The sequence below is a fragment of the Stegodyphus dumicola genome, chromosome X1 (assembly GCF_044657685.1).
Source record: "Stegodyphus dumicola isolate Sdum_Otavi_A_Nest chromosome X1, ASM4465768v1".
Taxonomy (NCBI): domain Eukaryota; kingdom Metazoa; phylum Arthropoda; class Arachnida; order Araneae; family Eresidae; genus Stegodyphus; species Stegodyphus dumicola.
The window spans coordinates 221,042,278-221,062,020 of record NC_140780.1 but is presented as its reverse complement, the minus strand read 5'-3'; the positions used below and the strand labels follow the sequence as shown (position 1 = coordinate 221,062,020).

The 19,743-nt window shown below is 32.6% G+C and overlaps 1 protein-coding gene across 5 annotated transcripts in view; it reads left to right on the top strand.

Moving 5' to 3' along the window:
- LOC118184315 (xaa-Pro aminopeptidase 1-like) overlaps nt 1-19,743 on the top strand; it is a 203,265-nt gene that overhangs the window by 44,807 nt on the left and 138,715 nt on the right. For 4 of the 5 annotated variants that reach the window (XR_015038763.1, XM_085808549.1, XM_085808552.1 and 1 more), the window contains 2 exons: nt 9,190-9,641; nt 10,273-10,415. Coding sequence is in view for 4 of the 5 variants with exons in the window: in XM_085808549.1 (XP_085664675.1) it covers nt 9,191-9,641; nt 10,273-10,415 (594 nt within the window). In the remaining variant the exon portion in view is untranslated. Of the gene's footprint in view, nt 1-9,189; nt 9,642-9,904; nt 10,008-10,272; nt 10,416-19,743 lie in introns of those variants that run through there. The other variant, XM_035353968.2, reaches the window with a different exon arrangement.

Sequence of the window (19,743 nt, the reverse complement as noted above, 5' to 3'; positions counted from 1 at the left end):
TGTAGTTCTAGCGAACTGTTTGTTTACTTAATGCTGTGATTGATTTGTAGCGATTTCGCTGTGAGATAGAATTAGTTTCTCTGTTTTGAATTGATTTTTGCTAAACGTTTGACATTTTGTGATATTGTTAGAATATTTTTGAAGAAATATTTCAGCATTTTGATTTTATCTCTTGTGGAAAGAATAAATTTTTGTTAACTTTTTAACATTAACCGTGTTTATTCCAGCCCTATGTATTCAGTATGTGTATATCAAAACCAAGTGGTAGTAAAATTAAGCGAAAAATCGCTGACGAACATAGAATATTCCAAGTAAAATGGGAATTAGAATAATTTTGCTGTGAAATAAAAGATAAAATAATCTGCTTGATATGTAATAATACTATTAATGTACCAAAGTTATATAATATTAAACGTCATTACGAACAACACAAATCGAAATATAACAATTACGAAGGATTAATGAGAGAAGAAAAGTTGAAAGAGCTCAAGTTAGGAGTGAAAAAGCAACAGTCCATGTTTAGTAAAGTATTGCAAGAAAGTGAAGCGGCGGTAAATGCAAGCTACGTCTTGTCCGAGTTGATAGCTAAACATTCGAAGTCTTTTATTGACGGTGATTTCATCAAGGAATGCCTAATGAAAGCTGGAGAAATTTTTTGTCCTGGAAATGTGAAGGCTTTTCAATCAATTTCATTGTCTCGAAATACAGTTGTGGAAAGAGTTACTGATTTAGCCGTGAATTTAAGTGATCAGATCAAAGCAAAATCATCTAGTTTCGAAAGTTTCTCCATTGCCTGTGACGAGAGCACGGACATTAGTGGCAAACCTCAATTAGCAGGGTTTCTTCGTTCTTGTGACAAGAATTTTAACATTTTTGAGGAATTACTGGAACTAATACCGATGCCTGGTACTACCACAGGAGAAGATATATTTACTTGTGTTTTTGGACTTCTGCAGAAATACAATCTACCTTTGGCAAAATTAAATTCTGTAGCTACAGATAGCGCTCCATGAATGACCGGGAAAAACAAGGGCTTCGTAGCATTACTAAGGAAAAAACTTCGTGAAATTCACGGTTCAAACATTCATCGTACGCATTGTATTATACATCAAGAAGTTCTATGCACGAAAGTAATAAATATGGAGAATGTTTTGTCATATATAAAAAAAGTTATAAATTTTATAAGATCTCGAGGTTTAAATCAGCGTCAATTCACTGCTTAAGTGAGTTAGATAGTGAATATTCGGGTTTGTCCTACTATACCGAGGTACATTGGTTATCTTGCTGTAAGATTCTCAAACAATTCTGGGATTTGAAAGAAGAAATATGTCAGTTTTTAAAAACGAAAAATCAAGACGTAAGTTTGTTTTACGATCCAATATGGATACAAGATTTATCTTTCTTGGTTGATATAACCAAACACTTAACCAATTTAAATTTATCGTTACAAGGAAAAGATCATATCATTACGAACATGTTTGACATAATTAAAGCATTCAAATGTCAACTAGTTCTTTGGGAAAAACAACTTAAAAATGAAGATTTGACGCACTTCCCGACGTGCAGCATGAACAAATCAAGTTTAGATGATATTTGTTCGTTTCAAAAATACGCAGAAAAAATTGCAAATTTAACAACTGAATTTGAAACGAGGTTTAATGATTTTAGTTCCCTCGAAGACAAATTTTTTTTGTTTTCTTCGATTTTCTCAATAAGTATTGACTCAGTACCGAGCCATATGCAAATCGAGGTGATCGAGATTCAATGCAACTCAAATTTGAAAGCAAAATTCATTGAAGTGGGCGTGCCTGAATCTTACAAATATTTACCAGCCAGGTTTGAAAATACTCGAAAATTCGCATATGAAATTATTTCCATGTTTGGTAGCACTTATCGGTGCGAGCAGTTATTTTCAGTCATGAAAGGTAATAAGTCTCCTATTAGAAACCGTATTAATGATGCTCACCTTGGGTCAGCGTTGAAAGTTATCGCTGCAAACAAAATTTCTCCCGAAATAGGAAAGATAATAGCAGAGAAGAGATGTCAAGTATCAGGACGTAAACATTAAATTATTCTTGTTCTTTTCTATATAAATATATATATATATGTTTATTATTGTATTATTCGAAATAAATCTACGTTTCTATGAATATTGATTTTTTTTTTTTTTTTTTTTTTTGCGGCCTGCCTAAAGTTAAATCTTGTTTGTTTCCCCCAAGTGTACCTGTGAGTTCGACATCCCTGTTGTACAGTATTTAATACTAGTTAACAAATTTTATGAAGCTTATTTTATCCTCAAATGTGTTTTTTTATAGTTATGTTTATCAAATTATGTTTAATAATAATAATAATGCATCTTGCTTACGGGTGTATTTTGTTCTTAGGATAGTACAGAAGTGACATTCAGGCATCAATAATATCTTTAATTGAATTTATTTAGTTCCCATTTGCTGATAGTTCCTTAATTTTTTTTTATTAATGATCCTTAAAATTCCCATCTACAGAAATGTGCACGAACCCTGTGATACTGGTCCTTAAATTTCAAAGCAAAATTTAAATAAACGTCTTCAAGTGTTTTTAACTTTTTTTTCACTGTAAAAGCCAGTTTTCTTTAAACCTTTTAATTTGGCTTTCAAAACTTTTAGCATATCTAACTAAATTTGCATATTCACTGATCTTGATGAAATACTCCGTTTCTCAAATTGGTGTACAGCAGCATAATATTGCAAGATAAATGTGGGCTGTATAAATTGTGATAACTCAGAAAAGTGATGTTGACTGATTTTTTAGCTTGGGGAAATCAGCAATAACTTTAGCCTTTTCTAGTGGGGGCTGACACCAGAGGGGGATAATTAGGCAATCCAAGAATGAGACAGTCATATGTTGAAGCACACATTTTGCAGGGTTTAACTTTGAGGCATGGTCATGTAAATAGGAGAAAACTTCATGCAAGTGCCTAGTATTTTCATCCTCATCTTTGGAGGTGATTGTTATGTCATCCAAATAGGCTGCCTTTCCTAGTAGGGGCTGACACCGGAAGGGGGTAATTAGGCAATCCAAGAATGAGACAGTCATATGTTCAAGTATACATTTTGCAGGGTTTAACTTTGAGGCCTGGTCATGTAAATGGGAGAAAACTTCTTGAAAGTGATTGTTATGTCATCCAAATAGGCTACACAGTAGCCTAAACCAGACAAGACTTGGTGAATGTAATGCTGGAAGGTTTGCCCAGTGTTGTATAAGCGAAAAAGGCGTATGGACAAATTCGAATTGGCCAAGAGGGGTAATTATTGCCCCTTTTTTTCAATGTTATAAGGATACATTGGAATTTGATGATGTGTGCGGACAAGGTCAAAAGTGGAAAGGGTGATTTTTCCATGAAAAACTTATAATGTTGGATGTGAAGCACCATGTAGTGGTCATGTATAGTGATTGTACAGGTGACGCTAATCACTGCAGGGGCATTGCTCACCTTTTGTCTTTTTGATCATATAAAGAGGGCTGGTCCATAGGTTCTTCGATGGCAGAAAACACAGCCTGTGACATCAGGAATTTGAATTACTGTCGTGCTGCTTGGGGCATAACAGAGGATAGATGCCATGTCTTAGCAAAGACTGGTCGTCCCTTAGTCTCTGAAAATGATAAACTGTAGGGAGTTGAGGGTTTTAACTGGATTCCAATGGGTTAGTGAGGTGCAGATATTAAGACAGAATGTGAGAATGTCTTAGCAAAGACTGGTCGTCCCTTAGTCTCTGAAAATGATAAACTGTAGGGAGTTGAGGGTTTTAACTGGATTCCAATGGGTTAGTGAGGTGCAGATATTAAGACAGAATGTGAGAGAAACTTGGAGTTCTGATGAAGGATAGCTAATTTAGATGTTCTTTGGTTATAATCAGATAATGTAACAGGAAAGGTTATGAGAAGTCAGCTGGGTCTTTTTTGTCTACTGGGCATCAGTTAGCAAATTAAAATGCTTTAGATAGTCAATTCCAGTAATTAATTGCTTCACACCAGCCACTGTGAAATCCCAAGTAAAAAGGCGTCTTAAACGAAAATCAAGTGTTATATGCTTGTTACCAAATATAGAAAATTGGCTACTGTTTGCGGCATTAAAAACTAGGTTGTCTGAATTTGTCAGGTGAGGGGCATATTGTCTAGGAAGGACTAAAATATTGGCTCCAGTAACTGCTAGAAATTGCAACTTGGATTTGGGGTCAGCCAAGAAGGTGTGGATAATACGGTGATCGCTAATGTGGCCAGTGGGTGAATGCTGTTCTAGTTTTCCAGCCGTTCATGCATGCAGTATTAAATAAAATATAAGGATACATAAATAACACACATATAATACTAATAATTTGACTGGTGTTAAGAAAATATGACAGGTACCAAAGCAAAATCAACATAATAGTGTTTAGAAACAATGATTGCCATAAAATGAAAAAAAAAAATGCAAGAGAAGTAATTATTAAGAACTCAGTGATATAGACACATGTAACGAAAATTTGATTATGAGTATTATTCATAGCCTACCGGGATTAAAAAAATAAAATTCTAACCCATTTCATAGGCAAAATTCCCAGTAGCAGTCTGTGTTGTAAGTCACATGTGTGAGGCAGTTTTGATTTGGATCGTAATACGAAACGCAAATAGGAATAATGTGGTGCTGGTTGAAAGCACTGCTAAACTTTCACTATGTGAAGAAAAACGGTTGTTGAGAACATGACGTATAATCCTCGAGTAGAAAATCTTGAGCAGGACAGTGCTGTTGTTACTTTTACAGGATGACCAGTTATGGAACCAGTGGTTGATTAAAGTTCTACGTTCCATTCTTAATCCCAGAATGTAGTTGTGAAGTCTTAGGCAAATGCTGCCATCTAGTGGGAATGAGGAAAATGATTCCTCCATCTTTAATGCATGTAGATCACTCTTTTATGGTAATACTTTATTGGAAAGTTATTAAATGACCTATTACTTATAAGAGAATTTACAAATATGATTGATTTCCAAATAATTTTTCCATTATTATATTTTCCCAATGACTTTTTTAAACTGATAGCTGGCTCAACTAACAGAGTCCTTGATTTATAAATCATAGCCTGCTTAATGTCTATTCTGCTGCATTGTCTCCTTCAAAGTTATCACTATGGGAAGATATGCTGTGTAGGAGATAATTTTCCCATTCTTCGTAGCAGTGTTAGAATTTGGATAATGGAAATGTCTAGCTGGTCGGTTATGACTGATTTTATGTTTTGTAGTGAACCAAAATGATGCCATTTAAAGTGTATTTTTAATCTTAGAAGCAAAAAAAGTCACATGGACTTAAGTCAGAGAAATAAGGGATTTGAGGAATCCCAGGAATGTTTTTACTTGCCAAAAACTCATTACTTGAAAATGTGGTATGACAAGGCACATTGTTATGTTGCAGCAGTTATCTGGTCTTGTAATGTATGACCCTTTTTCAACACTTTTACCAAAACGTCTTCAAGAATTTCTGTGTAAAAGTGTTGGTTTACTGTTTGGCCTGGAGGTACAAACTCTTTGTGGACTCTTTGATCTTCGACTTGTGCTCATTCTTGCTTTTTTCAGTTTTGATGAGTTTGAAATGTACTGTTCCTGCTTTGGTGCTTCATTTCTGTGTTGTTCTTGAACAACCAGGACTCGTCACTAATAATGATGTGTTGGAAAATTAGATAATTTTTCAGTCAAGTCCAAAAAATCAAAACACTTGTCCCTCCTCTTGTTCTTTCATTCCTGTCAACGTTTTTCAGGCGGATTTTCGCACAAGTTTTTCCTCGTGCTGAATTCATTTATCAAACACTGGTGAATGATAGTGTGATTCAAGTTAAATAGTTTTCCATTCATTCTGACTGTTTAGCGAGGTTCATTTTCAGTCATTTCCTTTCTGTCTGAAAATGCCGTAAGCCACATTAAAAGCCTAGCTGTCAACAAAGCATTGTCTTCATAGACCTGCAGAAGCTCTGCAGAAATTTTTGTTGCACTGTATTGTCAGACATCTGTGCTCAAAATCAATTTCACATATTTTCAGAACACACTAGGAAAAAACACTTAACAACAACCAAAAGAAAAACAAAACAAAAAAAAAAAAAAAAAAACTTTGCACAACTGCATTAGTGTACGCAGTTGAAACTCATTCTGGCTGTGCATCAAATATTCTCTCACCCTTGCCTACAAATGTAACTTAGATCAAAATGATGCACGAGAATGTGAATAAGTTGGTAGTATTAGCTATTTTAATATTGCAGAAGCTTATTAATGCAGGTTGATGAATATACTAAAGACATTTTACGTAATTATGTAAGATGAGACACGTTACTCTTTTTCGAAATGAAAAAGAAGTTTTATGTAACATTTTTTATAACATTTTAATTTTGATTTTTATAGTCACTGTGCAGTACGCAGTTATATACTGCATTTATTTCAAATGTGTAGGTGTATTTCTGACTCGCAAGGCATATGTTCACATCACTTTAATAGAAAAAGTTATTTCAGTAAAAATATCTGATGAGTATCTTGATTTAAGGTGATATGCAAGTATTTGCAGGTTAATTAAAAAAAGAAAAATATATATAAAAAGTAATTATTTTGTAATTAATTAGGAATGATAACTTTTAGATCAGCTCTACATTACAATTTTTTTCAGAATTAAAGCCAAAAAAGAAGTTTACAAAATAAAGCTTTATTTCATATGCAAAGCAGGTTCAATTAATTCTGCTGACACATAATCTGAGTACTACTTTTAAAAACAATGCCGGTGAAATTTTTGTATTCTGTATGTATATATATATAAATTTATGCTTGTACCTGGTCGAACTAAGTTGAGAATACTGAATGTGGCAGAAAGTGTATGCGTTCGACTTAGAATATACTAGTTCTACCATTGTGAGAAGTAATATTGCATATTGCAAAAATTACATTATGAAATATAAATATTGTTGAGGAAAGAGAACCGAACGAAAAACAAATCTGCAAAACAATTGATTACATTTCAACCATCTTCTTAATTTAAAAATTTGCTAATTGCATCAATCATTTGATGACTAGTAGAAAGGCATCTATTTTTTTTTTTTTTTAACATTATTGCTGAAACTGCAAATTCCAGCAACCCTAACCTCGCCCCACGTTTGCTGAGAAAAAGCAGTTAAAGCATATTTTCAATCAGTGACTAAGAGAAGAAAGAATTTGTTATGGCATCTGCTTCGACATGTGTGTGCAATTTCCAAGCTCATAAGGCTGGAAAGCCACTATGCAGTTTCTCTAAGATTATCATTATGAATTTTATTGTCAAATTGCCAGAGCATTTTTATGATAAATCTGATAATGAATTCATTACTTTAGCTGCTGATTTTACTGATGTTTCTCTGATAAGCATAAATCGCGTGAAATACAAACTGAAACAAAATAGTGGATTTTCCTGTCTGAGGAAACCATAACTTCTGAAAGTCTGTGTGCAAACCCAAATCAAATGATATAATAAGCTAACTTAAGGAAAAATTTGATGTAAAGTTCATGATTTCTTTTTGCGGTATGAAACTCCTACTGTGTAAAGAGTAGGAAAAGTTGTAATTGATGAAGATGGTTTCCCAAATAAGACCATTTTTACAGTAGGACGAATGATGAATGATTTATGGTTATCATATCAAAAACAGAAATACCAGCCAGATTTGTTTGAAAGTAAAAATATTCAATGCTGGAGGTACAGATATCTAAGAGATATAAAAAAATACTATGCACAGGATAGGCCATTTTACTATGCTGATGAAACTTGGGTAAGTTTGTGGCATTCTAAAATAAAAATTTGGCAGGCTAAAACAATAAAAAGCTTTTTTGACAGACCTTTCGACAGGTTTAGTTGCTCCCTCAGAAGAAGGTTCATGATGCATAGTTGTTGATCCTGGTAATGAGGGCAAATTTATACCTTAAACACGTGATATATTCAAAGCTATTTTTTTTAATAAAAGAAGAAAAGAAATCTTGAGGAATAATTGCAGAATATTATGAAAATTTGTTTGTAAAAAAATTACTGCCTAACTTGCAATCTAATAGTAATTGTATTAGGTAATGTGTCTTACCACTGTGTTTTGTCAGAAAACATTCCTTGTTCAAGTACAAGGAAAGTAGACATTCAACTTTGGTTGACAGGAAAAATATTCCTTGGAAAGCTGATATGTTGAAATCAGAACTTTTAGTCCTGACTTTTAAAGCTCGAATGCAGTTTGAATTGCATAGTATCAATCTGTAGCTCCTGAACCTAGATATATGATGCTCCATTTATCACCATATGATTGTGAACTGAAGCCAGTTGAATTCATACAGAATCGATGGTCACAGTGCCTAATATATTGTCGACTCTTTCTTGGTATACACTATTGATATTGATGGCATTAGTATTTAATTCAATCAGTGTGGAATTTTTTTAAATTTGGGGCTAACTTACATCTTTAGTGTAAAGTGCCATTCAAATGAGTTTTGATAACCAGCTTAGATATGTCTGCAGATAGTCCCAACAGTATCAGGATCGGGCTTTTACTGTATCTAAACAACAGAACTTAACTCTCTGGGATACCATTTTGTATGACTGCTGGACCTTTCTTATTAATTATCCATGGCACCCTTTCAAAACAGAGGAATTTTTTTTTTTTGGAAGAAATTCGGCCACCTAAACTAAAGGACTAAAGGAACTAAAGGACATATTGCTGTTCCTTTAGTTCTGTTGCCTTTGTTTTGAGCAAGAAAATGTCTGGCTATGTTAGTTTGCTTGCACCAAACTTAATTAGCCAACTAAATTACCATATTCTTTTCTTTCAGAGTGTTTCTTTTGAAGCCATCATTCGCTCCAATCTGAAAAACTAAATTTTTTTACCGAATTCATTTAGATCTACTTTCTTGTTATTTTTTATTGTTTATATTGTTTGTTTCTTGTTGTTTTACATTATATTAAAAAAAAAAGACATGCATATTTTATGAAACGAGCAGTTGAAAATTATTGTAAGGAAGTCATAACTTGATTTTTCTTAAAACCATGTGCATGTCAGATGTTCAAATGCATTTTTCTTGAAGTAATAATTTTGTTGATTTTATGTGAAGGGGCTGATGTAAGATTAATGAATTAATTTCTTTCAGCCATTAAAAAATAATTTTTATTATATACTTGTTTTTTGTTCTTTATAGAATGGAATGCCAGTATGTTGCAACACAAAGAGGTGGCATTGCTCTACTCTATGAAGGTCATCGTTACAATAAGGTTCGGGATGGAAAAGAAGGAACAGTTTATTGGAGATGTGCTCGTGACAGGCAGTGCCCTGGTAGAGCTGTGACTGTGTATAGCCGTATAAAGAAAGCTAACAATAAGCATAACCATCCACCAGATGCCTGGCGCAATAAAGTGGACCAAGTTGTTTCAGATTTGAAATTGCGTTCTCAAGAAGAAATTACTCCACTTCCAACTTTGTTTACAGAAACTTTAAAATATTTAGCTGTTAATCCTCAGATGGCTGCACTTGCTACTATGGTACCTTCCTTATCTGCTATTAAAGCTGTGGAACGCACACAAAGCAGAGGAATGCCTGCACTTGTTCCATTTAGAGAAATGAGTCCTGATGATGACTGGTTATTGTCTAATAGTAAGTTTAGATTTATGTAATAAATGCTGTGTATATTTTAGTTACTTTTTGATTTTAAAATATTTTACCATTTGATTTATCTGCCTAGACATTTATGTTTGCTATTAGGTTGGCCATTTTGCTTTTGTATATTTTTTTTAAGTATTAAGCTAAAATGCTTGGTTTTTCTTTGTTGCATAGTATTGTAGTGCAATGAGCTTTATTGGTTAATGGAGCATGCAGCTTGCTTGATATTTCTTTTTGTGATTGTTGCTAAATTGTAGGAAATTTACATCATCAGAAGTGGTTGCTTTGCATGCGTGTTTCCTTAGAATCCTGTTTGCTGAAAGCTGGAACTGCAGAATTTATGAAATAGATTTCTTAAAAGTAAGTTCTTGCAGATTTTCATAACCTTACGAAATTAGTAGTATTGTCTTAAAATCATATATTTACTGAACTTCTTCTGATTAATGAATATTTTATGTTAAAAATAGTGAAATATTTTTATGATAATTTTGAACAAGAATTAATTTTTACCTGGGAAATCAGCACGAGTGGTTTTGAAAATAACATATTTTTGGTTGTATTCTTTTATGTTATTTTTATTATTGATAATTATTGTACATTTCTCGACATTACCATTTTTAATAAGGTGCATCAACTTCAGAACCTTTGGACATGGCAATGAAAAATACTGGTGTTTTGTTAAAGAGAATGAGAGCTCTGTTAAAAAACACTAATTATGTGACTGATCCTCTGCAAGCTTACATCATTCCATGTACCGATGCTCACCAGGTATAGTATTTACTTCAAATGATACTTCATTTTTTTGGGACAGTGCATTTATTTTTGTATTCTTTATTTGGAGAGTTAATTGTTTTGAAAACCTAATTATTTATGCCAAACTGAGTGTTTATCTCAGGGGTATTGTTATGTTTGGTCAGGTATTCAGCAGTTAATTGAATTAAACTTGAATATTAATCTGAGTGACTGATTTATGAAATTTTTCAGCAATTAATTTAACTTGAATATTAATCTGAATATCTCATTTATGAAATTATTAGGCAATTATTTGAATCAAACTTGAATTTAGTTTAAAATAACACACCAAATTAACAACATTTGCACTTTGGCAGCTGAGGAAAAAGGTTCGGTAATTAAACCATAGAAATTAGTCCTGTGAAAATTTACTAATTTAATGCTGATTCTTTTTTGACTTCTCCAATTTAGCTTGAATATTAATGTGTATAGCTTGTTAATGAAATTAAAGTGGCATTTTACGAAATTAAAGTGGTTATTTTATTCATTATCTGTTTTACTTTTCTCCAGCTTCATATTTTTGTACCATATATTCTGAAATTTAATCTCCAGGTCAATATTGAATTAGTAAGTGTTGTAAAATAAAATTCATATGTTTCTGTAGGTAAATATAATTTTGTTGTGATATATCTCGCTTGTCTGTGACCTCAGAACAAATCCCTGAATTTTATCATGGCGAGGAGTGTAGGATTGTATCTGCCATTTGCATGAGCCTTGGGCACTGTATAGTTGATAGCATAACCTTGCCTAGCAGTGTCCCTATATTGAAGGAAAATACCCTTGGGGATAGATCCAATAAACTCTCACCCTCTTACCTCACCACCAAACCTCTTGAGACTTTTGGCTTCTAGTGTATTTTAAATGTGTCCATGCAGCAAAAGCAGTATACAAGCAATAAGTCTCCAGGATTTAAACTCAGCCGAACAGTTTGGCAGCCAACATCACTAATAACTGTACCAATCAGGATGGTGTATAATGTATATAGTCTTGATGGATTTTTAGGTTTTACATGTATGTGTAAAAAAAAAAAAAAAAAAAAAAAAAAAGTATGCAAACCATTTTGAAACTTTCACTGGATACTGCATGTGTTATTTTTAGTAACTATAATTACTCTCTTGTAAAAAATAAGTTACTACAGTTATGTTTTCCAGTTTTGTCAGCTAAACACATAAGTTAATGAAAATTTTAAATATTTTTTTAAATAATAACTGAATAACAGCTAGTTTTTGTAAATAACAGCTGCATAATATTCTGTGAAAGCCATTCATACCAAACCTTTTTTTATTTTTAGACCTGCTAAAGTTTTTACAAAGTTTTATATTGGTTTAAAGCTGTTTCACTTCTCTGATATGTTCAAAATTTTCTATGTGTTTCTGTGTGAAATAAGGGTAAAGTACATTTTTGAACTTTTATACGGAATTGAAAGTGCAATTTTAATTGTCTGATGCATTTTAAAATTGCTTTTAATTTTTTCGCCATGTTCTGCTAATGTCTAAACTTAAAATAATTTTAAAATAAATGAAAAACTTTGATCTGATATTTAAAAAAAGTATTGAAATAAAATGTTAATTTGTATTTCATATATTACTGCTGACTGCTATATTGTATGTTGTGGTGTTACATAGCCTTGTTAATGTTGCAGATATAGGTTTTTACCTCTGAAAATTGACTGCTTCAGAGCATAGTCATCCATCAAACTGCAGAAAATAGTGGAAAACAGAAATCAGCAAAATAAACTTTCTGCTCTAGTATGCTTCACCTTTAGACTTGCATTCATACATCATATATACAGAGGGTGCTCAAACATTTTTGTAATGATTTAGCGAAGATTTATATATAAACAAACCTTAAAATTTTATTTTAATTAGAATTTATAGCAATTAATAATCAAATTTCATAAGAAACTATAATGTAGTTGCTATAGTCGGATTCATTATAATGGCTTATGAAAGACAGCGAACGGCCCTACACAGACTGAGGTTTGCATATCCCAGTGAAGCACAGACTGCCGGAAAGAAACTCTTTCCTCTCCGTCAGCCTTTAATGTTGTAACATGTTGCCTATGTGGTTGCCATATGGCAACCAATACAGCCGTAATGGCAACCATACAGCCATACAGGTTTAAACTGGTTTTCACCAGTTGGCAGCTTTCTGTATCGTTTTCAGTTCATATCGCCTATTTGGCGATGCCACTGCATGCTCATTTATCTGGTGATTTTATATGAAATTTCTATCAACCCCAATACCTCTATTTATGTCACTCCAGACGTAAATGAAGTGTTAAAGTTTATGTCTTATAAAATATAGTAGTTCTGTGAATTATTTTTTCCAAATGATTACAGTAAAAGGTCAGACGCATATCAAATTGGGGCCAGAGGTTATGCAAGTTTTATAATTTCGCAGGTTTCAAATCATTAAAAAATTCATTAGGTTTAGAGGGACATAATGAAGGGTGTTCACATATTTTTGTAACGATTTTGTAAAGATTTATATACAGTACAAAGTCCGTAATCCAGACGTCCATTATCCGGAATGATCTGTAATCCGGACCTCAAAGCCGCAAACTTATTTTTGTATGCTTTACGCATGCACGTTAATGCACGTTTACACATGTGCATGCACGTTGGGAGGATGTGTCTCTAGATAAGTTAAAAAATGCTTGGCATAATTTATGGCCAGCTCCCATATTTCATGGTGAGGATGATAAAGATGATAGCCGCGAATTTCAAGGTTTTCGGACATCGCAAACTAATGGTGAATTTTTCCAGTTATTGGATTTTGTAAAGAAATGTGGAAAAGCGGTAATAAATGAAGATGATATAACAAGTTTTTCATTGCGACGACAATGCCCCAATCTTCAATCAATTAATGGACAGCGAAATCTGTAGTATGGTTCTAGATCCAGAAAATACTGCTTCCGGTAGTGAAGAAAGTGACAGAGAGGAGGTTATTGAAAACGAAAAAATTTCGATCGACAAGTTAGTGGGTACTCTCGACACAGCAATTAACAAGACTTGAACAGTGGAACTTTGTAACTGAAGAAGAAATTATGTCTGTTTATAGAATTAAAGAGAAAGTATTAGCACAATAAACGAAGCAACTTAAACCATTTACAGGGAAAGAAATGTTTAATAAAGTAAACAAATAAATATTAAGCTATATTTTTTATAAATTTTGATACCGTTTAGATCACAATTGCTCTTTATTTCATAAATTATGGTTTCATATTTTAATTGTATAATTTCTGCATGCCATCTTACCAGATTTAAATTGATGATCTATAATCTGGAAAAACCCCTATTCCGGAATAGCTGAAGTTCCGACGAGTCCGGATTATGGACTTTGTACTGTATAAACAAGCCTTAGAATTTTATTTTCTAATATGTTTAGTCTGATAGCTCTTTTCTCTAGTTATCATATTACATCTTGATTTCCAAGATAAAAGTCCTTTTCTTAAAACATCAAGGTTGATTTTGTTTCACATCTCCTTCACAATCTTCCAGAGTCCATCCAGTGTTTTGGGATGTTGCTTATAAAGAGCTTGTTTTAAAAGTCCAGATGCATAGTAATCCATAGCAGACACATCAGGGGGGGGGGGACTTGGGTGTGATGCATTTAAAGGGAATAGATTCAATTCAGGTTTCATTTCTCCTTTTTTCAAAAAATAGAGCAGCAGACTGAGAGGTTTGTCTTGGAGCCTTATCCTGATGGACTTTGACACAGTGGAGTTTGTTTGCATAAAGAGATGGAATTTCTTCTTTAAAAATAGGTGTTGAAACATATTTCTGATAGTAATCCGAATTAAATTTCACATTTTTTCCTACTTTCCTTATTTTTTATTCCTTTCCTTTCCTTATTTTAAGAGAATCCCGTAATAACCATAAAACCTTTAGAAAACTTTCCTTGTTTTCTCTTAACCAACATATTAAGTCTTTCTCCACTTTTTCGACAGTAAATCGATCATTTTCTATTGAAATTAGATAAGTATATCCAAGCCTTGTCAATTGTAACTATATATCTCGATTTTTTCTCCTGCCAAATAATTTTCATACAGCAATTTGCACATAGTCTCATGCAGAGAACCATGTTTTATAATTTTGTTCTCAGTTCCTACAGAGATATTTAAAGATTTTGCAATAGCTATTGGGGGGGGGGCTGGATTATCTTTTAAAACACGAGATGCGACTTTAGATTTAGTAAGAGCTGTACGCACCTTTGTTGGGTATGCATTTTTTGCCTTTTTTCCAGTCAGATGTAAACTTTGATGTTTCTTCCTTTCATATTAATTATGTCACTTATTTTACATCGTAAAATTATAGCTTTTGATCCGTTGTTTATTTTTCAGTGCCATTTAAAAAAAAGAGAATATTTTTAATGCTGCAGACGATAATTAAACCTTATTCCAGTTTGATGCCTGTCACATTTGTATTTTAAATTTAATATTTAAATTCATGGAGATCAGAATCATTACAAAAATGTGTGAATACCCTCTGTATTAATTAAAATCAAAGTATATCAAAGTAAAACGATATTGATTTCAAGGATGGTTAGAGATAAGTTCCTCTGTTTGGAGCTTAAAAATCAAAATCGATAGCTGTGTTTAAAATCAATGACAAGCGGAGGCTTCTTTTTTGTCTAATTTTAAATCTATGACACGGGTTCCTTTTTTGCCTGATTTTGAATGATTGTTCAGTAATTAACCCCTGTTAATATGTAAAAACCCTTTAATGAAGCATTTTCATTGTTATCAGATCTGAAATAGAATGTAGTCTGCTCTTAATTTGAAAGGTAAGAGTTAATTTCCTGAATCTAGAACTACGAAACTGCATGTGAATTCCTTACTTTTATTCTAAATGTGTTATAAAATTAGTGTATGAATTTCTTTCGAGCAGAAATTTTCTTTACTAAATTATCTTTCTGAGAATCATATCTGAAAGTTATTTGCCTCTTTTAAAAGTTTGCATTCTGTTCTTTATATCTGTTCCATAGTATCGCTGCAATATGATTTTCATTGTAAGTTAGCTAAAGAATTTGGGAGACGGCATATAACCCAATAAAGTAACCCCCCCCAATTTATGTAATATGTGACTTAACATAAACTCTGTGGTTACATAAGTGTACAAAAGCCATAACATGAAAACATAAACCTAGGAGTTAAAAATAAAAGCTCTGTAAGTAATTGTCCTTTCCTTGATTTCTACTTCTTTCATTGAAACAGTATCCTCATGGCTAGTTTTGTTACTTATTTATCACCATTTATGTGTATTGTTTATTTACTGTTAAAATACTGAATATACAATGCCAATTGAACCGTCAACTCAACATCAAGAAATTTGCAACAAAAAGTCTAGCTCAGGCTTTGACCTGATAGACTTAAAGCTAGCAAAATTAGTCATTGAATCCAAATGCTAAGTAGTTTGAGAATGCTGGCAGTTATATCAGTTCCAGAATATATGGTACTACAAGACCATCTAAAATGACAGAAAGACCATACAATGTACTCCAGGCATGTTTGTGTGGTGCTGCTTATGGCAATGTCAAAATGATAACTTGAACATCTTGTTTACTATAGGTCTTCAACATCAAGAGGAGTACAAGTTGTTAAAGAGAAGCGCATCTCTCTTCACAGCAATCCATCTCCAGTGCTGACTCTTCCACTACACAGCCAAATTGGCCATCACAATTTTTTTTTAGATATTTTTTATTAGTTATTTCAGTTTTTATCTTCTTTTACATAGTTTTATACTTTCATATCTGAATAAACGCTAATGCATAAAGTTTCATTTATAAAATAATACTACGGAAATAATACTCACACATAATAATGAAAAATATGGCAGTTTTCTATGAAATTATACTTGAACAATTTACAAATTCGCTGCATGTAAAATTCAAGTTGTATAAAGGTTGACAAAATGCATTACTTATGTAACTTGGTGGGTTACTGTATTTCTGAAGCACAGTCTGATTCTGATTTAGTTACAGAACTGAGAAAGCACTGTATCCCTGCATTATGAGTTTGCTGTTATGAAGATTATGTACTACTATATATATTTCAAAATACTCGATACCCCTCATATAGCACTTGGAATTTCTTTCCATATATGCATTAATAAATCTTTCTGAAGAAATTGTAGTTTTTATTGGGGGAGGGAGATTAAAATGCAACTTTGAGCTATATCTTATGGAAGCTAATAAAAAACACCCAATAAAAATTATTTCTTGAGCAGCAAAAATGTACATTATGGATTATCACGAGAAAGGAGAGAATAGCCCATAATAACGAAAAACTTAAATTTGAAGGAATTAAAAAAATGGGATAAATATGCATTGCAGGGAAATAAAGTGTTCAGAGAGAAAGCATAAAATGTGTTCAACAATTAAAATTCTGTTACTTGATTTCAAAATTTTGCCTAATAAGAATGCCTGGTCAAATGTCCTACTCCCAGACTAAGGTACCTCCAATAAAGACTGGTTCATTTATGCATTGAACTGAAATAGAATAAAAATAATTGTTTTGAAATATAACAGAAATAATACTGAAATTGCAAAACCTCACAGATAGAGAATAGCGGGAACAATTGTGCTTAGAGATTCCTAGAAATGTTCTTGTCAAAATCTGTGGCAATATCTGTTCATCAACTGTGACAAACTTATCAAGCTATTCAGTTGCGCTACCAATAAAAGTCCTGTAATGTTTTAAGATCCTTCAGTAGCTGTGTGGATAAAGCCATTCAATACTTGTAGTTTGACCCGAGTTTAAGTCTTGGCTGATGAGTTGTCTCTGTGGAGCTTTCATGATTTCCACATGAGTATCATGAATTGGAAAGTAACCAGTTTTCTGTGCAAAGTTCTGTACAAAAGCATACCCCATTGGCACATAGCCTTTCACTTGCTTTCCTGTATTTAATTAACCTGTCAACTAGTTTAAGCTACAAATTAGGTTGAAGCAAAGTGTATTAAAAAATATCAATTAAAATTAGCATTTAAATCCCTGGAGATAAAAAAATACTGTATTTTTAATTCCTTATTTATGTTTATTTAGCGTAGTTTCATAATATATATATATTATTGGCTATGTATCATGAGATTGGCAAAGGAAGAAAAGTTTCGCTATATTTTGTCCTGCTTCTATTACGCACCGAGGCAATTAAGCTTGAATTGTATTAGTTTAGTTATTTATTATACTTAAGCCTATTTCTTGCACATACTTAAGGCTTGAGGATGGGATTTTTAAGGATCATTAATAAAAAAAATAAAGAGCTATCAGCAAATGGAAACTGAATAAATTCAATTAAAGATATTATTGATGCCTGAATGTCACTTCTGTACTATCCTAAGAACAAAATACACCCGTAAGCAGGATGCATTATTATTATTAAACATAATTTGATAAACATAACTATAAAAAACAAATTTGAGGATAAAATCAACTTCATAAAATTTGTTAACTAGTATTAAATACTACAAGGTCCGAGATCCGCTCTCGTCGGGACTTCGGCATTCCGGTTTTGCGAGTTTTTCAGATATTAGATCATAATATTAAGATGGCATGTAGAAATTATAAAATTAAAATATGAAATCATGATTTATGAAATAATGAAGCATTTATGATCTAAAGGGCATCAAAATTTACAAAAAAAGCTTAATATTTATTTCTTTACTTTTTAAACATTTCGTTCAATATGTAAGTTGTTTAAGTTGCTACATTTTTTGTGCTAATATTTTCTCTTTAATTCTATAGACAGAAATTTTGTTCAGTTACAAAGTTCCATTGTTCAAGTTTTCCATTTGCTGCATCAAGAATTCTTACTAACTTGTCAATTGAAATTTTTTCATTTTCAATAACTCTCTGTCACTTTCTTCACTATCCGTAGCAGTATTTTCTGGATCTAGAATATTACAGATTTCGGCATCCATTAATTGATTGATGATTGAGGTTTCATCCCAATAAAAAATTTCTCTTACATCATCTTCATTTATTAACCACCCCTCTACATTTCTTATGAAATCCATTAATTGGAAAATTTCAGCTTTGGTTTGCAATATCTGAAAACCTTCAAATTCGCGACTATAATCTTCATCATCGTCACCATGAAATATGGTAGCTAGCAATAAATTATGCCAAGCACTTTTTTAAGTATCTGTAGACACGTTTTCCTGCGGTCTTGCGATGCTCCATGCAGCAGATTTTATGCTAAAATATTTTTTAAATTCTTGAATAGTCTTTCCATTATTCAAGAAATTTAACATGGGTTTTAAAAATGTTACTTTATATTTGCATTTCAGCACATGCACTATTCTGATATCCATAGGCTGAATAATGGACATACAGTTTGGAGAAAAGAATAATACGAATACATTATCTGTCACTAAAACTTAATTGAAGTGTGAGCCGAACAGTTATCTATACATCCAGGGCAATTGTGCCATTAGGTAAATCAACCAAATTCAGATGTTGGCAAGCCTTGGGTATAAGATGATTTTTAAACCAATCATTAACGCTTGTGTCATCCATGCTGTTTTATTTGCACAATATATAACGAGAAAAATCTTGACTCTTTTAAATGCTCGAGGTCATGTATTTTTCCCGATTACGAAAAGTTTACACTTGTGCCTTCCTGCATTTGCGCATGCTAAAACTATTAGTCTCGCTTTGGAATCTTTCACACCAGTTAGAGCCTTTTCTGTAGAGGTTGCCGAGGCTTTTCGCGGTACCAGTTCGCAGCCAGAAAAGACCAATTTCATCAGGTTTTCCTATTAATGAGTTAAATGAATTCATCTGCAAATAGTTCAGCAGCTTTAGTATGAGCTGAAGCGTTTTCGCCTGAAATTTTTAATTGCAATTTACCATGGCAATTTTTAAATTTGGTCAATCAGCCTGTCGAATATGTGCATTCATTTTCTAAGTTCCTTTCTTCATGAAATATTTCGACTTCAGCCATTAGCATTGGACCCGTCAATGGCATGCCTTCATTGCGACGCTGTCTGACCATCACTTTTAGCATAATGAATAATTTTTCAATTTAATTTCATAAATTTTTCCTGTTTTCATTGTGAGTGGGGATGTCGGAATTCCCAAAAAATTCAAAAAGTTCCTTTTTCTGTTTTCTTGTGTCATATACAGTTTATTTTCCTATGTCATACTCATTGAGATTTTGGGGACGAATATACCTTTATCCATTTTTTGCAGCAATTCCATTTTTTGTTTAATGAACATCGAAACATGCTGTCGCTCTGCAGATCCTCTTGCAGCTCCAGAATTATTTTGGCATAATCGAAAGTTCAAACTTTAATTTTCATA